At 40.1% G+C, this 27,845-nt stretch overlaps 1 protein-coding gene across 5 annotated transcripts in view; it reads right to left on the bottom strand.

Moving 5' to 3' along the window:
- EXOC6 (exocyst complex component 6) overlaps nt 1-24,943 on the bottom strand; it is a 98,793-nt gene extending 73,850 nt beyond the window's left edge. For 3 of the 5 annotated variants that reach the window (XM_086616957.1, XM_086616959.1, XM_086616958.1), the window contains exons 1-5: nt 22,547-22,635; nt 4,614-4,785; nt 3,278-3,325; nt 3,069-3,159; nt 2,142-2,187 (exon numbers count right to left, since the gene is read on the bottom strand). In XM_086616957.1, the coding sequence (XP_086473083.1) occupies nt 2,142-2,187; nt 3,069-3,159; nt 3,278-3,325; nt 4,614-4,785; nt 22,547-22,629 (440 nt within the window). In that variant the 5' untranslated portion in view covers nt 22,630-22,635. Of the gene's footprint in view, nt 1-2,141; nt 2,188-3,068; nt 3,160-3,277; nt 3,326-4,613; nt 4,786-22,546; nt 22,636-24,821 lie in introns of those variants that run through there. The other 2 variants (XM_086616956.1, XM_086616955.1) reach the window with 1 other exon arrangement.
- Nucleotides 24,944-27,845: the final 2,902 nt, after the last annotated feature.

The following is a 27,845-nucleotide window of genomic DNA, read 5'->3' as shown; positions in this document are numbered from 1 at the left end:
TGCACTCCATGTGATTTTAAGGAATGATACATCAAAGCTATGGCATCTCCTCTCTCCCTTAGATCTTTTTATGGTATGACAATGACATGTCCAAACCCCTCAATTCAGTATACTGTCCTTTGAATTTTAAAGACTTCCTGTCTGGCAACTCCTTCCGCAGGAAAATTATCAGATCTGAATCTCTTAAATAATCAGATCTGAATCTCTTAAATAATAGAAATTTAGTTTTAGATTTAATGAGTACTGATGATTTCTCAGAAAGCAGATCAATCACCAGCGGACTCTACAAAACTGCTAGAAAACACGGGAGTCAAAACACTAAAAGCCATTTGCAATTTTATCTCACCTAAGTGATCTCTCCATGATGACATTAGGAACTATAACTTCCTTCGCAATTCTAAAACAAGGAATGCTGCTTGTCTTGCCTGACAAAGCAAGGGAGTGGCAGAACACAGGCCTTGATCCCAGTGTTTCTGTATTTTCAACATGCAAAACATAGCACACCACAGATCACCTTGCAGAAGGAAGTAGGAAGCAGCGCAATTCAGAGAGCACACCCTGCAGTCTGTTCTCTGACCAGAGTGGCAAGGGCACTGGACTGCTTACATCTTTCTGCCAAGCTGCTCCAAGAGCACTGCAACAACACGCTGTCAGCTACGCTAAGCAGAAGGTAAACCAGTGTCCTGTTCAGAGGAAATAGTGTACAGTAGTTAAGCTGGTAAGATCTACCACACTGGTTCACATCTAGCAAGTTGTGATTGTAGTAAGAGACAGCACAGTGCCCCATAGATATTAGGTCATCCTTAAAGCTCTCATATTGCTGCAGAAGACCTCCTGGACAGCATGTGCACACAGGTATTTTGTAGCACATATATCACTGTCAAAGACGCATCAAATTTGCTGCAACGCTGATTGATCTGACGTGTACGGTAGATCTGATGCATTTTGGACACGTCCGCACACAGGTTTTAGAGCTGATTTACTCACAGTGGCCGCTGCTGAGGATTTTCAGATGTACAGCAGTGTGGCAAGAGGTGTTGGCCATCCGGACAAACAGTCCAAAAGTAAATCTATATCACACAGCAGCCCTGTAGACACCTGAATATGCATAGCTAGTTCCAATAGAAACAGTCGGGTCCAGATAGACTTGCTTAGCAGGGGCTCACTGCAGTGGTACCAGGCACACAAAGAGGCAATGACAATGATCATGAATGCAGCAAGAGAAGACACAGAGCAATCAGCGTGACTGAGGCTGTATAAAAAGCAGACAGGGATGAAGGTGGCAATGATGCTGTAGAAATCAGGAAGCAGCAGCAGTAGTGTTCCTTGGGTGGGTGTGCACGAGGCGTAAGGCAGCAGCATCAGCCCCAGTGGGAGAGGATGATGGCTGCAGGGGACAGGGGCAGCTGAGCTGCCACTGAGAGAGAACTGGGGATACTGGGGTTACAGCTGCAGTGAGTGGTGCTCTGAGAAACTGGAAAGTGAAGACACAACACTGGAAGGAGCAACTGATCACATATCAGTTAGAAACCATTACTCTATAAATTAATTTTTAATTATGTTTGGTTTTTTTTTAACAAGTCAATTTGTCACAGGGGAAAAAAAAAAATAAATCACAACACGTTTTCTGCACTTCATTCTCACAGTCCCACGTACACAAAAGATTAGCACAGAGATACCAGATAGGTCTGAAGAAAAGTATACGGACTGAAATCTCCTTTTTTCTTGGAATTTGATTTAAATACATCCTGACAGATTAATCAGGTATTAATGTACTCTGAAAGATCTCTGCTTCCTAAGGATCTTATTATTCTTGCTTTTAGAACTGTTTTAAGTATTAATAAGAAAAACCAAAACACTTTACTTCACATTTTATAACCATAATTTCACTGCATGTCATGCTTATTTAAGTAAACGTTATTTTTCATGGCAATCACTAAGCTCCCAGAAGTCTTTATATTCAATATAACATTTGTACACTTGCAGTGACATTCCTGAAACACAGACAAGGTATTATGAAAAGAAGACTACAGATATCAAAGCTACAGGACTTAGAGTACTTGCTTGTCTACCTACACTAACGTTTTCTATCAGTTTACTTAAAAATGTTGTATTTTACTAATAGAAATAAGTTCACTCACCTTTTTACATTCATCTGTTCTTTTAGTTTGCTGTACATTTCCAGCACTGCATAAAAACAAGTAGATTAACCCATGGATCTTGTTATGACTTTAGTTAGCAAAAGAGGAAAATATATACTGTAAAGGATAAAATAGACCACAGAAAAGGATATGCTAAACTTACCTTATTTAATTCCTACTGTAACATAAATGTAATATAACTAACAAAAAAAATCTAAAAAAGAAAAAAAGAACTGAACTCTTAACAGCTTTTAAATGGAACAGATTAAACAAAACAGTAGACACTATATATCTCTAGCGTATTCATTCACTTACTAGATACCACAATTTTATCTGCGTTACCAGTCTGTGACCTTCCTCCATTAAATGGCAACAGTACCACCTACTGTACTCATAACAAGTCAACAACAAGACTTTACAAAGAAAAATTCTCAAATTTGTTCTATGCCAATATGACAAACGGGGTAAAATGTTCATAGAGCTGTGTGCAATCCTACATTACCTTTCTGAAACATTACGTACAGCCCTTATGTTTGGGGTTTTTTTAAATGTAATGAGACAGAGCTAAAAGTACAACATTGAAGTAGAATCATTAGTATTTTCCACAGAACTCAAGCAGTAAAACCACTCTCTTAAGCAATAACTTCATCACACTAGAACTATTACTTCATTTAAAGTTGTATGTAGCTACATTGTTTGCATCATTTATATGTCTCACTGTCTTCTCACAAAGTGGCATAATTATTCTATGTCAAATATTGTAGAAGACATGGAAACTACATGTTGACATCTTTTTAAAACTTGTTAATTCTTTTGTTAAACCACATTACAGGACCAGAACTTAAAAAAACAAAATTATTTTGCATTTTGGCTATTGTGACTTACTTTCTTTAAATTTGCCATCATATTCAGCTATAGGTCGCTTACCTGGAAGACACAACTGTAGTTTTTCCACAACTGTTGTAATATTCCGTTGCTGAACTCTACATCGGATGATTTCCTCTGTTTGGGCTATCACCTTAGAGATTTTTATTTTTTAAAAAAAAAGGAAAGAAAGATCACAATTAAATTATGCAAATAAATTTAATGTGCTACAAATATTCATAATGCCCACATAGGAAGCACCATTTTCTCACCTCTTTCCCAGCATCCTGAAGCCTTCGGTTGGTATCAGTAACTTGGACCTTAAAAATAATTTCACCTTTGTTAGACAAATATGCATATATTGCCCTGATGTGACTGCTCACCCTTGTAATCAGATCATGCTTCATGAGAAACTTAGAACAAAGAAATGCAAATTCAAATTAACTCTACAGCTTGAACTTGAACTTTTGATCGCAAAGGGCTTTTGTTAACTTCAATTACTTATGACAGTTCTTTCTAACAGATTCTGTGGCAAACTTCTCAAATTTACTTGGGATTTTTGAACTTTGCTTGTTTCTGTAGGTCTGTCAAACAATTCAAATCATTGACCCAATTGACCACTGGTCCCTTTTTGATAACCTCAATGAGCTCTATGGGCCATTCATTGTCTGTAAGAAATGGTGATTGCATTTTATGGTAATTAAACATTCATACTTTGCTGAATGCAAACACTGGGTGGTTGATTAACATCAAACGTGGAAATCTCCAAACCACAGCAACATTTTAATGCTGCAGGTGCAGGCAAAGCTCGACCTCAGATTTTCCCACATAGTAAGTGACTCATTAGGTCATCATAATAAGGAAGCACATTCTAGTTTATTAAAAATCTCATTAATTTCTGAACAAAGATGCTCAATGACCTCATTGACGCTGTATTTGGTCTCTTGTTATCTGAATATCCTTTATATAATGCTCTTCTAATCATAACCTCTGATGAACTATGCTCATTCTGTCTGGTGTGCATATTTTGCTCTCAAAAGTGTAAAGAGAGCTAAAAGGGACGGATCTCATAATTCATTATTCTGCATTCTGATTTGGAGTAAATCTTAGTTCTCATTTCTAACCAAAACTACTAACTCCACCTACTGTCCTACTCATTACAGAGTAAAGAAAATTTACTTTTCATGCATAATTGTATTGTTATTTTTCTAATCAAGATTTTATTTTTTTCTAAGGCTTGACATAAAAATGCATGATAAGAAAAAGACCTATATAAAAAATATTGGGTTTACCATTTGTTGTTCTTTACCTTCTGAGAAAGCCTTTAAAAAGGGCAAAATAATTTTGGTAACATTTTCTGAAAACATACAGTAAAAAAAATAATTAGAATTAGATCTAATAAAACACTCAGCTTTGAAAATGTAAATTACTGGATCAGGCAACACAGCTCTAATCATGAATCCTAAATAAACCACTTAAAAAATCATTGCAAACATCAGAGTGTATGTTATAAATCACTAAATTCTTATTCTTAAGTAAAAGAGTCAAGTTCCTTCTTTTAAATTCAAAGACAATGATATATGAAACTCTGAAAAACTAGTTCCTTACCTTTAATTTTTCTGCATCAGCCCTAACTTTAAGAAGTTCTGTAATAGCATCCACAAAGCCCTGATGGTGAAAATTGCACATCTTTTCTATCTCCCTGTCATGGTTACGTATGCAGGCATCTAGTTTTTCCATAAACCTCTGATGTGCATTTGGTTGGTCATCATATACAGACCTGTTAAATACAAATAAGAAAATAAAAGTTTACTTTTTCCCCCCAGTTAAAAATAGCACGCAAGGATCTTTATTGAAATCTCTCTCTTAAAAAGAAAATAAAAGCATGCAGACTTGATGTTACAGTGCCATCATTTGTGATCCACTTCACCAAAACCAGCATTAAAAGGAAGAGATGGCACAAAACTGAGAACTGAACCCAGCCCTTATGGCATTAATCCAGGTGCTTAACCAGTTACATCATGGTTGACCTGAGCCTCACTGGTCTGTTATTTATGCCCTAATGCTCAAATACGGGTACAAAAGAATCAGTTTCTCCGACCACCTCAAATAGCATGGATCGCTTTTCCATCAAATTCCACTCTTTGCTAAATATAAAGAAGTGCAAACATACAAGTTTGCTTTCCTGGTATTCCTAACATCAGAGTTATCCAACTCAATCAGGGTTGGATGATTCCAGCCAGAGTGCCCGGAGCACTGTGTGGCAGCAGCCGGACCCATGCCGGAAGGCAATCCCCACTGCTCCCTGCCTCCTCCTGCCTGCACTCAACATCTTCTAAAGTAAAACTATGACATGCACATGCCTAAGGCGCCTACCTCAATGGGATCTAACTTTCAGGAATGGATAAACTCACAACTTCTGAATTATTTTACTAATTGTTTAAAGTACACTTAGAAATCTTAAGCAGGAAACATGTCTCCCGGAGAAATTGCTGGCATAGCTTGTCGAGCTGCATCAGAAATAGAAACATACAGTGAAAAAATGCTCAAGCAGGAGAGTAAGCAAAGGAGATGGGGACAATTTAAAGCTTTAGACTTCAGTAGATGATGCAAGAAAAGCGGTATTACAGAGAACTACACTGGAAGTCAAAAGGTATGGAGTCTTCCAAGAAAGGTAAGGCAAAGGCAGCTCCAAAATTTGATTAATAATGTGATACAGCAACAACAGCAAAGACACGTAACTTCTGAAGCAGCTTTTCAGATAGAATGACAGCAGCAATATGAGAATGATATAGTCATACATATACAAACATGTTTGTACTGCAAACTGTAAGCATTCAAAAAAATTAGGAGACCAAAAATCTTTAAATTCCTTTTTTAGGCTCTAATTTCCTTTCATCATTACAAAGATTCCTCCAGAAATCCGTAAGGAGAAGTGGCTTTAAAAAATAATTAAAAAAAAATATCTTAAGATGGGAAGGAGAAGGCTGAAGTTCCAAAGGCCTCAATGTTGCTTGTAGGAGTACAGTCTTAAGCTCAAGACCCAGGCAACAGTGAGTCAAAGCCTCTAAAACTCTTGAGTAGAGAGAAAGTACTTCCCTCTCAGTCATCTTGGAGAAGTATGACTTCCCATATTATTCAAGATCCTCTTTTCTAACCGGACAGCTGGGCTCTGCCAAGATCTGGGGTCATCATCACCCGTTCAACAAACCCATAGCTGAGTGTCTAACCAAAAACTTCACCTTTCAAGGAAGAACAGGATATAGAAGAGATTGAAAAGATTCTTGTAACTAGATTCTTCAACTTATTTTAGTTCCTTTTGACCTTAGACAATATACTCAGAGAAGCATCTGAAGTTAGAGAAATGAGAAAGGTAATAAGGGGTCCTACATACCAAAGGAAGAAAGTCATTTACTGAGAGCCTGCTTGCTGTAGATATTTTCTCAGGGAAAAATCTATTCAATAAAATATTCCTAGAATATCCCCCTTTTGCTTATGATAGGAAAATAAGGCTATGGTACTGAAAGATAGGCTTTTTCCTCCAAAGTGCACCAGGGGAAAATTGAAGGTTGCTGACCCATGAAGTGGTTCACAAGCGTTAAAATACTCCTCACCCCTTCCACCACCACAGTCTGAAACGACAGCTGGAAGGAGCAAATGTGTGATGGCCAGACTCTCCTCCTGAGGTTCCTGTCAGACTGCCTGAAAGGTATGTCTCAAGGCTGCCCAGGACGACTGAGGTTTAAAGGGCTGTAGTGGAAGATCATGAGTGACCCACACTTGCCAGTGGGAAACACCTGCACCCAGAACCTTGTTCTGGCTGGAGGGAGAAGCAGCAACCTGGCCTGGGAGTAAAGGAAGGTGCAGGACACATAGTCAGCATTGAGCGAGCTCTCATTAGGTAACCTCATTTTCCACACCTGAAGACATGGGGGGAAGCGTGTAGACCATGTAACTGTTACCTGTCAAGAAACAGGGAAGGGATGAAGAAAAAGGTTCAATAACTGATGCTGTAGTGCTCCAAAATACACAGTACAAGCTGGTTATGAGTGGTGCTCTAGAGAAGAAATACAAAGATTCGGAGGACCAGAGGCATCAGATAGTGCCTTCACAGAAAACAGGCATGCACGAGTTCCCCTGAATGGACTGGACTCATCATCTGTATTGCACTGGATGCTAAAGCAAAAACCAGCTATAAGTTCCATTAATTACTGCTTCCTTGAGCCTTTTATTTAAGGGTAGAAAGAGTCTCTGAGTTTAGATCTCCTTCCAATGTTCTCAAAGAGAAGTGAGAAAGGAGCATCATTATCACAAAGACAGGAGACTTCCGTCTATCGCTGTGTACTTGTAACCGTAAGTTGTGCAACATAACCGTAAGTGAGAACAGTAGTAAACCACACTAAACATACTGAAAATGAGAACAAGACTGTAAAAAGATGGTGCAAGCGGAACTCCATACTTGAGTTTGTACCACCACACTTTCTTTGGTGACAGCAATGCACTACCTTTTTGGACTTAGCTATTGCCTAATGATTTGGGGGTATCCAGTAGCTGCAGTTCAGCACGGCTGTCTTTAATACTTTTTCATCGATTTCGGATCTGCCAACACTGGCAGACCTGCTGTCAAATACTGAGAGGGAAACAAGTTGCGACCAGGATACTTCTCTTCAAAATATTATCAAACAATTCCAGAAAACATAGCCAGAAATTCTGGAAGCACATATGATGTAGCATAGGCAATACAATATTCACTGTTACAAAAATAAGTGTTGTTTGGTTTTTTTTTTCCTCAGTATTAAAGCTACTTATACTTTAGTTTAATGATAAATAAAGTACTGATTGATAATTCTCAAGGGTATTATCATAATATTTAATTCAAAATCATATAGGGAATAAACATTTAAAATTGTGGGGGAAGAAATCAATACTGTGTACATCACAATGCACTGCCTTAACCACAGGTTTTCTCTACCTTATTAAAATGAGAGTTACTATTTCATGTTCTACATTGTACTGTTTTCTGCAAGGACCCTAATAAAATGGTGATCTGTGATCTAAAACAGCATTTTGACAGAACTCCTTAAGATTCATTAGTAGTATAAATTCCATATTGATTACGTATGTAGACAGCTCCATCTTGTGGGAACAATAACAAACCAACCCTCTTCAGCACACTAGTGAAAAAACTCCCGAGACAGAACTGCTTACCTTTAAAGAAATAAATCATCACAGTATTAAAAGAAATTCACACTTTGTATCACAACCCTCTGATCTAGGTGTGAAGTAAGAAGACAAATTAAACAAGTTTACTAACTTTCTTAAGATGCTGTACTCTTAGAACACTATACACATTTCAGTGGCTTCAGAAAGAAGTTTGACCTAAAGCACTGGTTGTGAAAGTTTAAGTGTACTCGAGAGAACCCTGCCATCTCTGGCCACGGACAGAAATTAGGTTTTTTCTCAAAACTGCAAACACAACTGAGGCGATGCACACCTGATTTACCCATTATGGAACATCACACATAGTACAGTATGGTTTATTTCTGATACCAAAGCTTATTTTCCATACATACATTTCAAAAATTACCCACACTTACTAAATAAAGTAATTTCTACCTTTGAATAATTATCAGAAGGCGTACATTTGAACAGATTATGGCACTGCAAACAATCCTGATAGCAATTCCGCACTTTTCAGAGTTAAACTATCAGGCAGACAATTGCAATATCTTGGAGAGAGACACGGAATCCTGAAAGCATCCTTTAGCTAATTCTTTTAAATTACAAAACAACATTAACACAATCTACAAGACACATACACACACACACAGAGTTCTGTTGGGAAGACAGAGAGGAAGTGCATCTGGAAGTAACCTTTCCAGATGCGTTTCTTCAGGATACGACCATTACATGCAATTATATCTACTCTAAAAATATCTCTATCACATTTAGTTACTTCACATATGTCATGGGAAGTGTCATTAAAAGAAGCAAACATGCCTAGGCTATCAAGATAAATTTTACACGTGAAATATATAGTTCTTTCAATTTATTTTCACATTTATACACTTCTGAATGAAGAACCCCAAGGACCCTCTTCAGCCTTATGGGCCCCCGATGTGGACACCGGCAGTCTGAAATTTAGCACAAACCTGAAGTGAGCAAAACTGAAAGACATGATCAGTTTGTATTACAATTGCTTTCAACCTGTGACCTATACAGCTATAGGGACCTATAGACTACTAGCAGTTGATTCACACCATGAAACTCTGAAGAGCACGGTTTTTCTCAGCATGAGTCTCTAAACTGAAAGAAAAAAAAGGAGGAAATCACTGATGTTGGAAACAGAAGTTTGTATCTGATTTTGGCACCCAAAAAAAAAAATCAAACCACCAAACATATCATCTTAATTTTCACTCTGGAATGAGAGAACACGAACTTGAGTGACTAGTTAGACATCAGTACTGCAAATCAGTGACAGTGCAGGTACCATTTTAATTCGTAATTTACGGGGCAAGCAGGGCACCCTTTAAGAGCACAAGCGGAGCTGAAGATTTTTTCTGGTAATGTGTAGCACATTATTTGTCTGTATTTCCCAGAACTCTGTATATAGACAGAGAGACTTTTTTTTCTGACTCATCCCGAGTGGACAATATGAGTCATACTAATGCCAGTCTAGGTAAACACAAGATAGCGCAGAAAGTATTCAAAAGAGGAAAAAAATTAACTAGGAATAGTCAGAGACAGTTTAATCTAAAGGAAAAAGACGTCTCAGTCACCAGCTCAATTTCTTTGCAGTAGGGATATTTTCACCTTGATCATCTCTTACCAGCTGTGCTGAAGGGAGAAAGAAGAGCATAAACAGATTTGAATTCAGATCTCAATAAAAAATGAAGGAGAATTTTCAGATATACAACCATTTTCCAGTTGACGAAAATCAAACAAGGTTACTTTATACCACAAAAAGCCTCCCCGAAATATTTATTTTTGAAACTGAAATACAATATGAAAAATATGTATTTAGTAGGTCTTATTGATCTTTTTGGTGTGTTTACATGCAAAAATCTATTGTGGCACCAGAGGGCACCATTCTATGCACAAAAAATACCAGCTGTTGAGTGAGCAAAAAGGCTAACCTCCAGAGATCTAAAACTCAGCCAAGAATCATAAAACTTAATCTGCCATGAATTCCACCTGACGCTTCACAAAATAATAATAATAATTTAAAATACCAATTATCCTCAGATCATCTGATCCATTCTATAACGACAACTCCATACATATGCATTATCACTCTAAGCCACTATCACAGATTTCTTCACAAACGCTTACAGTCCAATTTCAAAAACATATTTCTGATATAATTTCATATACATAATTTCTGTGCATGCAACTAGGATACATGTTGTTAAATGTCTGAGTGCAAATGAGATTAAGAGGATCAGCATTTCACTAAGGAGGATGAAAATAAAAAGTTACAGGCCAAAAAAAAAAAAAATCAGAAGCCTAGAAATTAATTTAATACATTGACAGGACTACTGGAAAGGTAGGCAAAGGAAGTGCATATAGACTAGTAAGTGTAAAAGCAGAGGAGCATAAAAACATTTTTTGAGAGTTCAGCAAATACCCCGAACTTGCTTTTTCCCTCCCCAGTCTTCACATCTACGTCATGTTCCCACTAGAAAATGAGAATAATCAGAAACCTGAACACAATTTCCACTGTAATCTACTTGGTGGGAGTTTAGCATAGAAAAGTGAATTACAAGAGTAAATCAGAATGAGAACTAAAGTACTTTTGTCCCTTAGATCTATGGCAATAGCTGTAACTTTCCAATGGTAAGCAGAACCGCTCAGGTACTCAGGCTTCAGACAAAAATGAACTCAAAGACTTTATTTCATTAAAAATAAAAGCTCCATACTTTCATAAGAAAATAATGATTTGGAAGATAATACGAATTCCTGACTGGTCATAAATAACTGTCAATTAAAAATCATTACTAAAATGGTCTATTAAATAAACAAAAAATAATACTTAACAAATCCTCTTTGGCTTTTAAAAAAAATCTGTTACTTCTTGAAGGTTTTGGGGTTTGTTTTTTTGTGTGTGTTTGTTTTTTTAAATAGGCAATGATTCAATTTTTAACTGCAATCCATATTCAGGAGAAACATCTCTAGAGCTTGTGGAGCATTACTGTAAATTTTTTAGAGTGAACAACTCTCTTCCTAGTAATCATTTATAGTAATAGGTTCTAATAGCAAAGACTTTTAAAACAGATCATCTATTTAAAAAATAGAAAAAAAAGTCATAAAATAGAGAAAAAAATATCGATCTTTTTACAGGACGAAGTAGCTCCTCACTCACCAATGACTTGCCACCTCCCACCATTTTTACACACCCCCACCCCATTCTGTTCTGTCCCATTTTCAGGACAAATTGCAAGTTCCCCATCCCTGCCTACATCGTCACAAAGTGTTTCACTTCCTGATTACACAAGACATATGAAGCAATTAAAAACTGTATACGCACATTCCTTTCAGGGTACTGATAACCACTTAGTAAGTGCCAATCAGTTACATCTCCATGAATGCTGTGACGATGATGGGAATTACATATATCTGCACAATAGTTGTACAAGTTTGTCATGGAATGTAAGCCTGTAACTTCTGAAGTGCAAGAGATGCAAGAGAAAAAAGATTCATTTGCAGAGGTTCAGATTTAGCACTGTGGGGAAAAAAAAATACTTAACTGATCACTTTGATCAGTTAAACCAAGTCATCAAAAAAAAACCAACAACTCAGACATATAATTTTTATTCCATTTTTCAAAGTAATTCTTAAAATAAAACAAAACACACACAAATAAGCCAACTCCCAAATGAAGAAACTATGCTTGTGGAAAATCATGTTTTCAGAATTCATATCTTGCTACCAAAGCCAATCTTGTACTGAGGCTAGAGATGCTCTCAACTAGCTCCCAAACACATATTTCAAGAAGTGACCCCATAGATGTTTGTCCTCTCTCTCCATTTCTCATTTGATTTAAAGGGAAAAAAAACCCAAAAGTTGTAATATTTACAATTCAAATTTGCCCAATGAGTTCAGGGTGATCAATGCAAGCACAAAACACTGACCACGCAAATTAAGATTCTGCCCTTAAAACAGACCTGTCATTGTGGCTATAACCATGGCATCCCTAACCATGATACTGTGTCACACACTCCATTTAAGCTGCAATTTCACAGGAAACACAGCAGAAACTTCCATTGTCCTACAATATACAAAGATATTTTCTGTTTACACAAACTGCAAACTTTGTAGGGATTTTTCCACGAAGTAATTTCATATAGGTTGCTGCATACACCCTAAAAAGCTTTATAAAATAATGCCCAGGTGTTTCCTGTGATTCAACTGGACTTATGGCAATAAGCACGTTTCTTAAAACCTAAGCAGCCTTTCTATGCCAGGCATGACCTAGGGTCCTGTTCTGCCATCCTTATTCAGAATTACATCTCACTGCTCTATTTAAAAGATCGCATTACATGCCAGAACAGCGTAGAACTCAAGCTATGGGCTAATCAGAGAAAAGATTTTATTAATCTTAGTTTAGCTGTTACGCTTTGCTTGCCTGGTTTTCCTGGATGTGCAATTTCTGTGAATTGTTCTCACTAATAGTATCCTGTTTCTATGAGCAGGAAAGGGCTGAGTACAGTTTGTTAGTTAACATTACTTCCTATAAGCGGGGTCCATATTCTGTAGTAGCAGCACTACAGCAGTCATTGTTCATGCTGGATAAGCAATGGATCACGCTGATGGCTGTTAATGGACATCCTCTGCAGCGAAACATGAACTGATAATCAGTAAACCCAGATTTGCAATAGACTTCCTCCTTCCTGTTTTTACACTGCTGACCAAGGAGATGCCTCTTCCTGCTAAGCCTTTGTGCGACTTACTGATGTATGAAGCAAGAAACTGAAAAACAAGTGCTGCACTACTATTTTTTTCTTCTAATTTTGTGCTGTAATAGTAGATTAAAAAGACAGCAGAGAAAACACCAGCTTCACTCACTTTGGTACTAGCTATCGCCATGTAAGAAAATGCCAAGTTTGGCCATCTGTTTCATATACCTAAACGGATACAGTAGACATAGTTGGAACCTATGTTATTCCATAGAAAATAAAATAAGAAACTGAAGTCCATATAGCAATACTCTTAACTTCCCTTAGTATTTCCACAGACTGTTACATAAATCCTTCCATTTTAGGACCAATGCATCCACCTATAAATGAAATTGTGAGCCTCTAAGTTCTTTTTAAAGATTTGATCAGATTTCTATTACCTATGTCCTAGAAACAACTAGCCATCTATTACAGCCTATAGTTAATCTGTCTTCTTTACCTGGGGCACTTTAGACAGAATCTTCAAGATAAATACGTACCAATCATTTGGTAGAGCCTTCACAAGACATATGAAGTAGAGCAGGACATCTAGAGTCACAAATGTCTAAGTTACTTATTTCAACAGGCTTTGAATACCAACACTACACAGAAGAAAACGTATTAATTTAGAAATCAAGAAGTTCCAGATTAAATAAAATATCCAATAATTAAAAAGTTTCAAAACCAATTGGATTAAGAACGTATTCTATTCAATACAGATCAAACCAGATAATTCTTTGATGTGCCACATTCCTCTGCAAACATATAACCAAAGCATATATTTTCCAATAATTTTATATTATTAGTTTTTGTTAACTCAATGAGCTTACATAGCCTACACATAGAAAATCATTGTGTATTCTCTCACGCGAATCAACGGCTTGTACTATATATCCTTTGCAGACACACATCTCCCAGGATCACTGAAGAAAATGAAAGACGACTTTAGAAAAAGTCTGGTTTTAATTTAAAAGCCCAAATAAAACTAAATCACGGTGCTTCTCTCTTGGGAAGCAACCAGTTAGTGACTTCTAATACTCTGTTACCCTACTCCAGTCCTCCACCTGCTCGATAAACAGACTAAGCAGCAGAAAATCTGTTCACGCCTTAGGGAAAGGTGATGCTCCAGCATGCCACAAAAACTCCACATTTCAAGACGAGGTAGCACACATCTCAGTGGCTATCTGATTACAGTTTCCTAAGTTTATGAAACAAAACAGAACAAACATACAGAAAACAGTACCAAGTATGTTACTTTTATGTTGAAATTAACTAAAAACAAAACTCGGAAGAAAACACTGCCTCGCTGAAATCAATGGGGTAGAGATCCTTTGAAGCCACTCTACACAGAAGGAAGTGTGCAAACCATGAAAGTCCCAGTGAGAGCTGCTACCAACAGAAACATCTAAATGCCTGTAACAGAGAGTGGAGTGTATTAAAATCCAACCATGCAATACTTGAAAGTTTAAACATCTCTTTTGAAGCTGAAATGTCTCAAGAGTATCCCCTTAGGTACACACACTACAGTGAATGCATTATTAATTTTGTATTACTCTGATTCACGGGAGAATTGCAAGTTCCACTCACTGCAGTTTTGCAAGCGAACTACTTTCTCTGAGACATAGTGAAAACTCCACTCACAGTATTAAAGCTGAACACCTTTCTCACGCTGTCAAAAAAAAAAAAAGGCCCAGTCTTCTCTGTGGGGCCCTAGTGCAGAACTGTTCAAATATACCTTTTAAGGCCTCTCTGTCAAACTCCAAGCTTTTCCATCAAGGCTGATGCACTCTAAAACTTGCTTCTTTCCTTCTTAATAACTCCATCAGTGATTAAGTTCCCTACTAGTTTGGTATTAACGGCAAAGGTTGAGGTACAGGAGAGGCTCCAGCCAGGCTCCCGGAGAGATCATTAACTCCTTCCTGCATAGGACACAGTTTGTCAGGTATCCTAGACATGGACAAGATGAGGAAGAGACGTGTTGTTGAGTATACTTTAAACTGAACATCAAATTGAACGTGATGTCATTGTTTTAACAAGGGCTGTGGTGACAGGGATTAGGTTTGAGTGCTTCAACCATCGCCAGATAATAGCCAGAAAGACTGGCAACGGCTACATTTTATAACTAGCCATAGCAAGCCCTTCAGTAAGATAAAATCTAATGTAACTACTTGATGCTGACGCAAAGCTAGGTTGATGTTTTTGAATGAGTTAGTACTTAATAGTTTACTATAACCCATAGAAATAGTTTCCTATTTGCGAACCCATTCCTGGCATTATCCTAGAAACATTACTTAAGAAATATCAATCCTCAAAGATTTTTATGAGCACATTTTAGTAGCATAAAACCATAAAATACAACCTGACAAAACTTGCTTAACTGCAGTTGCCGTAATTTCAGCCTTGCATGTGCAAACACTCTAGCACTCACAGGTCAAAAAACAGGCTTATATTTTATTGAGTTATGCTAAGGGTCCTCAGGTAAACATCTGTATTGAGGATATTTCGAAGCCTCAGAGCAATGGTTCAGCAACGCACACAGAAAGCTAGAGTATTGTGTGTGCTGTTGGTTTCCCAAAAAAATCTGCAACAAAGGAAGTACCCATGTGACTGGCATTTTTGAAGGATTTAAAATTATGCATTTTCTATGTGTATGGCAGGTCCAAAATCTGGGTCAACAGACACTAAATAAAATCAGCTTGAGGAGTAAGTTGATGAAGAAATGACATGAATAACTATTGTCTTTCCTGAATTTAACTGATGTTAACAGCGAATAAGCCGTTCACATGATGAGAAGGTTAAATTTAGATGAGACACAATGATACAAACTGCATGAACCACCTATCAAGTACACTATTCTGGATCTCTCAGCAGATGATCCCTCTATTTTAAAAGCTTTAATGTACTTTGAAACATGTTTCCTAAATGCGGGAACAATTTCAAGCTCTTTAGTAATCCTTGTGAAATTGGAGAGCACTATTTCAGAAGTATTATTCACATAGGTTACTAGTTAGGTTAAAGCTTCACTTGGCAGTTGCCCATTTGGAAAACACTGCAAGAACTGAGTCAGAAGCTGATGCACGAACACTTAAAAAGATCAAGATAACCTGATTTGCAGACACATATTTAATTACAAACTTAATCAGAATCGAACCTAAAGATTTTTTGCACAACAGAAAAATGTAGTGCAGAGGTGATTACCCACAGTTTCATGCTTTACAAAAAATAAGAGAAAAACTATGTTGAAACTTGCAGCAATGGAAGAGAATCCTCACCTTCTTCTAAAATATTTTTTGCCACTAATAGTAAATCTGCCTGAAATATCAGGCTACCCTCCAGAAGAATCAGAACTGCAGTTCTGCCGCTGAATATATAAATGCCAGATTAATCAGTCTACAGCACGCACTCTTCTTACACTGTTGTGATTCTATGTAATGGACTAGCATTAAAAAAAATATTGCTTCTTCATAGCAATATACATGGTGACAGACCTGCTCATACAGACAGCTGCTTTATTTGACTGTTGCCTTTCAACACTCAGAATATCACTAAATCCTGCACCAACTGACAAAATCTGCAACCAACACTACAAGCCAGCTACCAGTTTTCCACGATACACTGTCCTCAGCAAGCAGACCGTTCTCCTTACTCTGTAGCAACCCAGCTGCAAAATAGGAGTTAGCTTTTATAATAAACTGATCTATATAAATACACATTGAAGTACACTCTGTGATCCGATCCAGAGAAGACCACAGTTAACACACAAGGAATTTCTAGTTCCTTTGGGATACTTTGTAACATTTGAAAGGGCACCAAGAATGAAACACATTAACTTGAGAACCCAGCACGGCTTGAAGACAGATCACTAATGAAAATACAGATTACTGATTTTCAAACCATAAAAATAGCTTATAACATTGTAAAATATTATCATACTATTTAAAATTGAAATACATGATCAAACCATTTCAATTCTGATTCAAAGGACTGGCTGATGATCTCAGAGTCCTCTTACGTTTGTACTATATTTAAAACAAGACTAAGCTATAGACAAAAATGCATATTGCTGGCTCATAATTCAAAACCAAAATAATGAAAACACACAAAAATGCCTTTAGACAATCATACCTGACAAGTAAGACCACAGGGCAAAAATGAGGGCAACCACATTTTGCCACTGGATAACCACAAATCCCAACAGTCAATCAGTGAATGCTCAGAAAAAATAGTTTCCAGCCTGTGACCGTGCTAATGCTGCACTATTTTCCCACATCTAGGGAAGTTATTCATACTGCCTATGCTACTGCTTACTAACTATTCCGCTGAAGATACAGAATCATATAACTAAATCATGCCTGCAAGCAATAATAGTGCATACTTTGAGTAAAACAAGTTACATTGAGGATTCGGAGCATCCTGTCATACTCCCAAGGGTATTTTACACGCTTTGTTCACTGGGCCTTGGACAAGCCCCCTCAATGGATACAGGAATATCTCCAAAATACAAATTATGGCCCCTAGTCCGGGCAAAGCACCTGCAGTTGCAAAGTATACCACAATTCAGTAAAAGCAGCAGAATTAGAATCTCATTCCGTGTTTCTACCTCTGAATTTTCTTAGAAACCTTGATCAGGAAAGGACAAAACAGTCTTGCCTGGACCACTATTGCTACCTTTGCTTCCTCGATTCTTTCCTCTAATGATGCCTTAACAAAGTGTGTCTTCCACCTTCAGCTTTTCTGCAATTCAAGGACAGAAGTTCAGGATCAACAGTTATCAATCGCTCCTAACGCTTCACCCATACTCATTTATGAGGCTCACAACAAATCCACATCCTACCTCCAAACTCCGCTCAACCTAAATGAGAAAAAAGCAACACCATGCAGAAATTATTCTGCTTTGCAGCTGCGTGGCTCAGTGCTGCTTTTACCAGTGCAATGCAGTTCTAGATCACTGGAAGGTCACCGCAGCATATTGCGGCATCAGGCAGAAATTCCTCGACCTAATGGCTCTTGTCGGTGTGATTCCCGTAGCCAGAGACCACATGCCAGTGAGATGTCTTCATAGCAGGCCCTCTTATAACTCTGCAAAGAAGTTTTGTGGCCAGCACAACTTACAGCAACCTAGCAGATGCTCTAACATCTACCAGGCAACAGCTCGGTGACAACAGATTTCAGGAGCAGAGGAACAGAAAAGTTGCTCAAAAGCAACTTCACACTGACTTCCAAGGAGCACTTTCTGAGCTACAATTGTGGGCACCTCCTTATCAACTTCACCTTAGCTACAAAACTGCCATCATCGATTCATCCATAATTTTTAAATTTTATTTTATTTTTATTAGTTCTTTAGTCACAATGATTATGGGCATGGAGGTACTCCTCTGACAGGCTGTGCATGGGAATCACAGGACACTGCAAACTCAGTGATGCAAAGCTCATGAGATGAAACGTGCAGAAAAAGTCTACCATATGCTTATGCAATACATTGCCAAGACAGAAGAGTTAATTCATTTATTTTTAAAAAGGGTCTTTGAAATATAACACATTACCACAAGCTCAAAGAGACTCACAAGTATAGTATATCAGGACACTGGCAGAACAACATTTCTACTCTGTTGAGCTCTGCTTTGACCTATTTTGACCAACATAAAACTAATTAACCAGCAGATAAGGTCAATTATTTTCTTCTGAATAGATTTTATCTTATTAATTACCCTGGCATGTCCAACAGAGTATCCAAGAAGTGTGAAGACACTCTTAAAAACTGACTTTTGAAATTTTGTTAATATGTATTTATATGGAGTTCAGTGAGGGCCTAGAAAGTTTTTTGTTATTAACTTTTTAATATATCTTTTTTTGGAGGGGATACAGGAATGCCTTCCTTTGTTTTTATCTTTTTCCTTTTCCTTTATAAAGATTAGAAATGCGCTGACAACTCTCCTTGGTTTTGCAAAGTCCAAGAATACGTATATGACATGAATTATAAGGTATTAACACATTATATAAAAAGGTGAGAGTGATAAGCCTTTAACAGGTGTTGTCATTAATCTCATTTAGTTAGCCATTAAAGCGAGAAACACATTGACAAAAGTTTCACAGCTTGCTGAAAAAAAAATTAATCCTGGCCTGCTATATACACAGTCCGCCTATTTAATGAGAGGCACATTACACAGCTGATTTGTCTAATTTATAATGATTCAGTATGTGTCACTAAATTTAGAAATGCAAGTGAAATACCAGCAATTTTAATTCAATAAATTCATCCACTTAAAATTTAAAAAGAAAATTAATTTAATCAAATACAATACAAATTAATCACTCTCTTCATTTTATATTTTTCAAGATGCAGAGCAATCTTTAGGAACTAACTTACTCTCCTAAACAGTAAATAATCCCAACTGTACCGCTTATAAAGGACCTGTACACGCGTGGATCTCAGCACTAGAAAACCACCTGCAGGATCAGCCTGTATGTTGTTCCTTGTCTGTAAATTGCACACAAAAACATTACATATCAATATATGGTATTATTTTTTATATCATAAGCACAAGTGCTGTCGCTCTTCTAGCAGGGCAGGAAACAGCACCGTGGCATACACAGCTATACCAAACCAGTGAAAAAACCACTGAGGAAAAACAAGTGCAGAAATGTGTTTCCATTGGAATCTACGTACAGCCCACAAAAAAATTACACTTTCTTTGTGAAGCCTGGATGAATTAGGAAGATACTAAGATCCTGATATGAACAATTGAGGATAAGTCAGGTCTTGCATATCCCATGATCTTCAGTGTTTAGTATTACCTCATGTTACTTATCTGAACCGCTCACCTCAAGCCCCTTCTTTTGTTCTGGTGTTTATGTTGGTATGTTGGTACTTTACTTCATGTCAAGGTGCTGTAAATGTTCTCCCAGCATTACAGACCTTTGATTACAAAAATGCTCCATTTCACATAATGACATGTCTGTAATTTCAGTCATTACACAAGACAACTGGCATCAATGGCTTCCACAACTGGAAATTGATGGATCACTTTTGTGTTGAGCCTTACGCAACTGCACCTAGAGTTGCTCAACTCATTTCTTTGATTTATACGGTTTAGCAATTAAAATCTAGATCTTGTGCAGAAAATAACGCTCCATTTTATGTTCATGCTTTTGTTCACTGAAATAGATCTTGAAATTAGATGTGGGATTTTAGACTTTTCAGTTTCACATAGCAATTCACAAAATTTAACAGGCATAGCTGAAACAGCTACAGTTTTGATTTTAAACATTGCTGTTCTTATAAAGTAGCAGCAAATTTCTGTGATGTTGGTTGGACTTCTTTCAAAACAGTCAGGTGAAACTATTCTTTAGCCTCATTTTTTTTACTTATAAAGGAGCATTAGAGGTTAAAGCAGACCAACATGCACTTTTTTCTAAGAATTCTGAAAGTCAGCAATGCAAACTCCCCTTCTGAAAAGTCAGTAAGATAACAAGATAGAATAGATGACATACAAATAGAAAAAGAAAAGACAGGAACATGCAAAGAAATTAAGAAACTAAACATTCATATTCATAAAAACTTCTACACTTTTAAAAATGTTTAGTATGGATAGTAGATTCATATTGTCCCTTCCCCCTTTTTACATCCTTCGCCCATTGACTCTTATGGTTCCCAAACCTGCCTTCTTCCACTGTGCAGCCTGATTCTCTGTATGTCCCTTACACACATTCCTCTGATAAAAGCTCTCTACTGGATATGGTAGCAAAACTGCAATTATATTTAATATTTTGTTGCTAAGTTTTTTTTTTGGTGTGGTTTTTGCAGACATCAGCTCCAACCTGCCTGGGCTTGTTAGCTGAAACATAGCTAAACTGCCTCTAGGGAAAACTCAAATCTGAAAGCATCTCAGCTACTTTCTCTCAACCTGAGCTCACAAACTCTCACAGGTGAAGCTCCTTGTGATGCTCGGCTTCAACATCTCCACACTGTATTCCCAATAGTGGCTGTGTTTAAGGAACAGTAAGGGGAGATCAGAGAACAGTTTGCTCTGAGCTGGCCTTCAAGACCAGGCTGACTCTACAAGCAGCCCCTGGGTGATGTCTGAGTCACCCCATCTCACACTACCCATTTGGACTCTTTGAGGACTGATTCGCCCCAGCCTCGCACAAATGCCCAGTTTGCCACCTAGCACGCAGCCCTCAGCACTGGAGGACCCACTGCAGACATATGCAGCCAACTACAAAATCATTCGCTGCAAAACACAAAATGATCCATTTCACATGCAACGTACGTTTCTCCTCTGACAGCTCTCGGCACCGGGTTCCCCACCCGCATACCTCGTGTTCGCCCTTTCCCGGCCCTACCCGTGCTCTCCAGCAGGCACCATCCCCTCTCCAGGGGAAGCCTAGGGCCATGCTCACTGCCTTGCAGCATGTTGCCACACAAACCGCCTTTTCCAGTTCCCTACGCGCAGGCTCTCCATATCTTCCCAAAGAAATTACATGCAAATTCACAGTTCTCCCTCCCTGGTTTGGCTAGTGTCTGTGCTTTTCCACTTCTTTCACACAACTCTAACCAAAGAACCATCAGCACAGCTCCAGGATGAAGATCTGTGCTTCCCTCCGTGCTTTCTCCATACCTCGATCCACTCCCTCCAGTCCCTGCCCTTCTCTCCCCAGCTCGAACTGAAGGGCACTGACATGTTCCTCTCTATCTGGAACGATGAAGCAAAACCTTTTCTTCAACATGCAGGCTACGCCATTTGGCAGTATATGGAACTGGAAGGAAAAGGAAAAAAAGCCACTGCAGTCGCAGCGTTTCTGAAATGCTCTGAACACTGTCACATTTCGCGAAGGAACCCGAGCGGGCGGCACATTTCACACCGCATCAGGAGAGGCTGTATGCAGGAGCCCTGCAGTTACCGATGCAAACACCCACCCACCACACGGTTTCGGTCCCGTTCACGGCACAGACCCGGCGGTACCGGCACGCCCCAGGGAGATGCTCCAAGCCCAAGCGCGGGGCAGGAGCCGTCCCTGCCCGGTGGCCGAGCGGCCGGCAGCGGGTCACAGCAGGCGCCCCCGGCCCGGCCGGCCCCGCCGTGCCCACCACCGCCGGAAGCCGGGCAGCGCCCCGCTTCCCCGGCAGACAATGACAGAGGGAGGCCAGCCCGGGGGCGGGGGCACGGCCGCAGCCTCCGCTCGGCCCCCCCCGGGCTGCCAGCGCCGCCGGCCCAGGGGTGACAGCCCCCCGCGGCTGGGCCGGCCCTGCTCCCTGCCGCGCCGCACCGCGGGCGGCCCCTTCTCCCTCCGCTACCCCGCGGGCGGCCGGGCGCGGCGGCTCCGCGGGGTCCGGGGCGAGAGGCAGCTGTCAGGCCTCCGCGGGGCGCCCCCGAGGGCTGCGCGTCCCCCCGCGGGCCCGGAGCAACCGCTCCCGCCGGCGGCGCTGCGGGCAGCCCCGCGGGCGGCCCCGCGCTGTCTCTGGGGAGGAGCTGTCAGAGCGCGCAGCCGGGCCGGGCCGCGCCGCGCCGGGCCGGGCCGGGCCGGGCCGGGCGGCAGCTCCCCCGCCCCGGCCGGGGTGCGGGACCCTCGCCCGCAGTCGGCGCCGCGGCCCCCGCCGCCCCTCACCTCAGGGTGGGTCCCACGCAGGCCGTGTCGGTGCTTTCGATCTCTTGCAGGATCCGATCATGCTCGGGGAGACTCTCCGCCATCTTGGATGGGAGGGACCCGGCGGCCGCGCCGCTGCAGGAGGCGCCGGGGAGGGACCGAGGGCGGAGGCGGCCTCGGAGCCGGGCGGGGGATAGCCGGAGAGGCCTTCCCAGTGCGGAGCGGGGTTGGCGGGCCGGGCGGGGGTGAGGAGGGGAGGGAAGGGGCAGACGAGGAGGAGCTGGGCGTACGGGGCCGCACCCGCTCAGTTGACCTCAGCTCGCCGGTGCCCCGCGGCCCTTGTCGGGGGAAGGGCTGCGCCGGGGACGCCCTGGCAAAGCCCCTCCATCCCCTGGGCATCTCCAGGCGCTGTTCTCCGGTAGAAACCGCGGGCAGTTGTTCCTGCCTGGCGCCCCGTGGCAGAAGAGGGACACCCAAAATCCCACCCTCTCCGCCGCTGCGCTACGGGCGGACCCGCTGCGCTTGCCGCGCCCCGTTGCACCGCTCTGCAGAGCCGTCTTGAAAGCTTATAGGGTCAAACCCGGCCTTTCTCTCTGGGCTAGTTCTGGTTTGTTTCTTGGGGTGGTTTTTTTTTTTTAATATTTTGGTTTGATTTGGTTTTAGGTGCTCGCGCTCCTGTACGCGCCGGTCCCAGCAGGGAGGCGGCAGCGGTACGAGCAGCCGGCACCGACCCCCAACGCGGAACCTCTGCAGCGGCTTCTGCGTTCAAGTTAGGGCACCGGCTTCTTTCCTTCCTTGCTTTACTTAGGAGATAGAAATTTGGGCGTCGGGGTTAAAAAACAACCACCAGAAAGTGCACCTTTTCGTGCATTGGCTTGCTGTGTTTCACCAGCAACTGGCGTGTTGTTCCCTAGCGCCCTCGAGCATGTGTACAGCAAAGCTTCGTTTTTCAATGAAGGAGGAATTGCCCATTTTCTATTTGAATTACACACTTTGTGGTTTGTGGCCAAAGATGAGCTAGTCCTTGGGTTTTGCATGCTCAGGAGACAGGATACACCTGCTTTCTAGTCAAAATTATCTGCGCACAAGTGGGAAGCCAACGTGAAGTAATAAGCTTGAAGTGTAAAACTTCAGGGTGATGTGTGGCTACTTTTCCAGTGAGGAACTGACAGCAGTTTACAACTGTGCGTGCATCAAAGTCTAGACGCTAGCCAGCCACGATTGTGCTTTGGCACCCTTCCAGTTGTTGTAACCAAGCGCATCTCTGCTGCCCTGGTGCAACTACACCTGGATGCTAGCTAATGAATGACAGCAAAGGCTCTGCACATCTTGTCTGTTCTTGTGGGTTTATCATATTCCGTGTTGACTCAGATTAATTTATTGATGACACCTACTAAATCAACAAGGACTATTCCAAATGTAGGCAAGTGCCTACAAAGTGCCTGCTGCAGAAGGAAAATAGGAAAAATCCTACAGGCTACTGCCACAGTAGTATTTCCTTCAAGAAATCACTCAAATGCAGTAACAATCTTCCCACGTTCTTTTTTTTCCATCACCAAATCACTGAAGTCATAGATTGACACATACATTTTTCAGGGTAAATTAAATTTTCTTTCTTTAGCCTGACAGTCACTGCAACCTGACACCTACAGTGCCAGGCAGGTTATTTTTAAAACTCTTCTACAGATACTGACAATATACTTAGATACATAGTGTCAAAATCTTCTATGTATTACTTTCTTATAGGGATGAACATGCAGAGGAAATATTTTTCAGTTACATTTTTACCATTAAATGGTTTCCATTAACTGCAAATAAAAAAAAAACAAACCCACAACTGAAATCTTCAGATATTTAAGAATATCAACAGTAAAACCTGAAGTAGTTGTGTCTTTAGTGATTACAAAAAAGTTGCATTTATTAAAAATTTAAGAATAAGCAGCAATTAATTCTTTAAAAATGTAGCTGTTAACATCAAACTAAAAACACTGCTGCAAAAGAGAGCAATTTTCCCCTTGTTTTCATGTTTAAGAGTAATTTCTTTCTTCACAGAGAATCTGCAGCCAGCCTTCAGTAACAGATAGTTTTGTCCTGGTGAAACGAAAGAGCTGAGTAGATGACCTTGGTTTGTATTTTTTCATTTAGGGTCAATCACATTGAAATGAAATTCAACTTTCCTGTAGATACCAGGGTCAGGAAAACAAAGTTTCTAATATATTGGGCTGACTGAAAGAGCCGCTATAGAATGGAACAAATCCATCATGAGCAGTATAATATTATCTAAACAATGCCATACCTTAAGGTGGTTCCAAGAGGCAGCTCGAAGGACTGGATCTCAGCAAGAGCATTTTCATATATCTGATCTTTGTTTTCTTCTAGATACAATTCTGACAGATTTGACTTGCTTTTCCTTGCCATAGATTGGCATAAAACTAGGCTAACTTGAGGAGAGGACTTTTATTCTGATTATTATCGTTGACTAAGTGACTCCGTAGTCAGCAAAACCAGGCATGAAAAAACAGATCCTGCGCTAACCTCGTGACTCCTGAGGACTTTGTGTCCAAGAATGGTGCACAGCTGCTGTTTTCCCATCTCTGCCAGTAGCATTTGCCTCGTATGCAGTACCCAGGCCTGCACAGTCTTTTTTGTATGTGCAATTTATTTATCTTAACAGGAAATTTACTGGCAAAATAGTATTTCTACATCCTTTTAATAGTTTGCAAGTAATAAATATTAAGCCTGAAATCTAGTCAGTTTGAAAACACAATTTAAAAGTCATTTCAAGACACTAGATATCAATGCTCAGTTTAAGTTTTATGAGATTAAAAATATTATTTTAAAAAATATATAGTATTTTTCTTTTTCCTGTATAAAAAGCCTGCACACATAAGAAATTAGCTGGATTTATTAGGCAGGTTTATGTACCTTGTAAAGCAGACTGGAAAAGCAGAGAAACTTTTATGTTCCTGTCTTTTTCCTTTTAACAGAGTGCAAAAAATGTTCTGGGAAACTGTGATTTTTATATGAGTGTATAATAAACAAAATGGTTACTAATTCATTACCTGCGTGGAATCATGAAAGGAAAGGACATGGATAAACTCCTACAGAAGTTGACAGCGGTGCTACTGTCAAGTCATTGTCATTATTATGATGACAAAACACTTTGCACAGATGCAACCAATTACTTCATTTCAGGCAGTTATTTCAAACACAAGACTGGAGTTCTAGATCTTTCCATTTAAACAACTTTTTAGAAGCCTAATCAATGTTACGTGGCATAGTCAGTCTTACTATATTTGTTTGTTTTTTTTAATATTTCAAAGGTTTTAATCAAAATTTGACTCTTGTCTCAGTACTGCTCCTGACAAAATTGATGAGAGTCTTAGTGCAGTCAACATCTAAGTGCAGGAAAACAGAAATTGCTAATTTCTGACTAGGGCAATATACTGTTTATTCACTTCTTTGTATCCAGCAGGAACGCTGAGGGGATGAGGTGCCAGTAGCAGTGGGAAGGAGCTCTAAAGGCTACGATGAGTTACACACGTACATATCTGCAACGAGTTCCCTTAAACAAGCTGCTCTAATCACCTCTTTATTTTTAAACCAAAATTAAGCAATGGCTCTGTTAGTATTAATACCCAATACATTTCCTGCTTTCGTGTTCTAAACAGGGTTGTGAGCCATTTATACACCTTTTGCGAGAAAGGGGAGCCTGTGATTGACCCATCCAGCCACTGGATGTCACACAAATGCAGATGAAAGGATATTGTAACTACTCATTCTTAACAGACACCAGATTAATCAATTATGGGGTGACACTGTGAAAGTAAAGTGCAAAAATTATTACACTGAATAAGATGGAGATTAAGCTTATTCACATGACAGAAGAAAGTACATCTGCTGCCACTGTGGCAGAGCACAGGCAAGCCAGGTAAATCGCAGACACCTTGGACATCTAAGCTCAGCCATCACGTCGGAGAAGACAGGTTGTGGCGATGGAAGCATGACACTTTATACAGAGTGCTTTCGTGAATGTTTTTATGTGATTTTAAGTGAGTTTGATACTTACAGAGGCTTGGAGTGCAATTTCTTCTCTCTTCTTTCCCAAAAACTCACACAGAAACTTGCTTTAGGAATAAGTCAGCTAAAATAAACAGTACTCTGTGCAAACCTTGTTGTATGTCTCACAGCTGCCTGGAAATAAATAAGTTTAATAACAAAGCAAAACCATGTAAAAAGGAGCAAACAAATAAAAAGGTGAGTGATCAAGAAATAGGCGGGTGTTGGTTGTAGAAGTGGGTGTTGAGGTACGTTGGTTCTGTGTACAGTTAGATCAAATCACACCAGGCCCAGCTGCTTGGCTCTCCAGAATGGTTTACACCCACGCCAAACCTGTGTAAAACCGTGAAATGTGGAAAAGGATCTAATGTATAGTGGTGGATCCATTGCTGGTCCCAGATCCGTGCACAGGAGTCCGTTAATACCTGCCAAAAGCCCGTTCTGCTGCAGGCAATCCTGCTTCTCCCCCATGCTGTCTGTCCAACCTACGCTCCCCTCTCCGTTTCTGTCTTGTGCTCCTCCCCAGCTCTTCCATAATCCCAGTGCTGATTAGACGTGCCCAAAGTCATATATTTCAGTCATAGGTGAGCTTTTCCTTTTTCCAGCTGAGTTCAGGGTAGCTCTCAAAAGGCTTTAGGGAACTACATTGTTCATGGAAGTAAAGTGGGGTTTTTTGCAAAAAGACAAAAGGAGAAATTCAGGACTGTGACATGACATAAGATGATACATTCATCAACTTCTGGCAGAACAGTGTATCTTTACTTCACAACTACACATAACATGCTCAAAGGCTGCAGCTAAACAGACTATCAGCAAAGACAGCGCTAAGTGCATATATATATATATTTTTTTTTTTAAATTTATGGTACTCCCCATAGAATCATAGAATGGTTTGGGTTGGAAGGGACCTCAAAGATCATCCAGTTCCAACTCCCCTTCCATGGACAGGGACACCCTCCACTACCAGGTTGCTCAAAGCCTTGTCCAACCTGGCTTTGAACACTTCCAGGGATGGCGCATCCACAACTTCTCTGGGCAACCTGTTCCATGCTGAAAGGGAGAGTAGGAATTATCGTTTCTGAGGCATCATACTTGTATTAGTTGAAATTTAAGCAAGTCAAGAAGCCTGAGAACATATTCATCAGCTAGAGGTTCCTGCTGCCATCTTTCAATCATCCTGAGATTTTCCTTTGAAAAAATATGCCAAAGCACCTCTTTCTTGCTGAAGGTATAAAAAGGGTCCACAACCCTGTATAGAATA

The sequence above is a fragment of the Tauraco erythrolophus genome, chromosome 9 (genome assembly GCF_009769465.1).
Source record: "Tauraco erythrolophus isolate bTauEry1 chromosome 9, bTauEry1.pri, whole genome shotgun sequence".
NCBI lineage: Eukaryota > Metazoa > Chordata > Aves > Musophagiformes > Musophagidae > Tauraco > Tauraco erythrolophus.
This window is presented reverse-complemented; position numbering and strand designations above follow the sequence as displayed.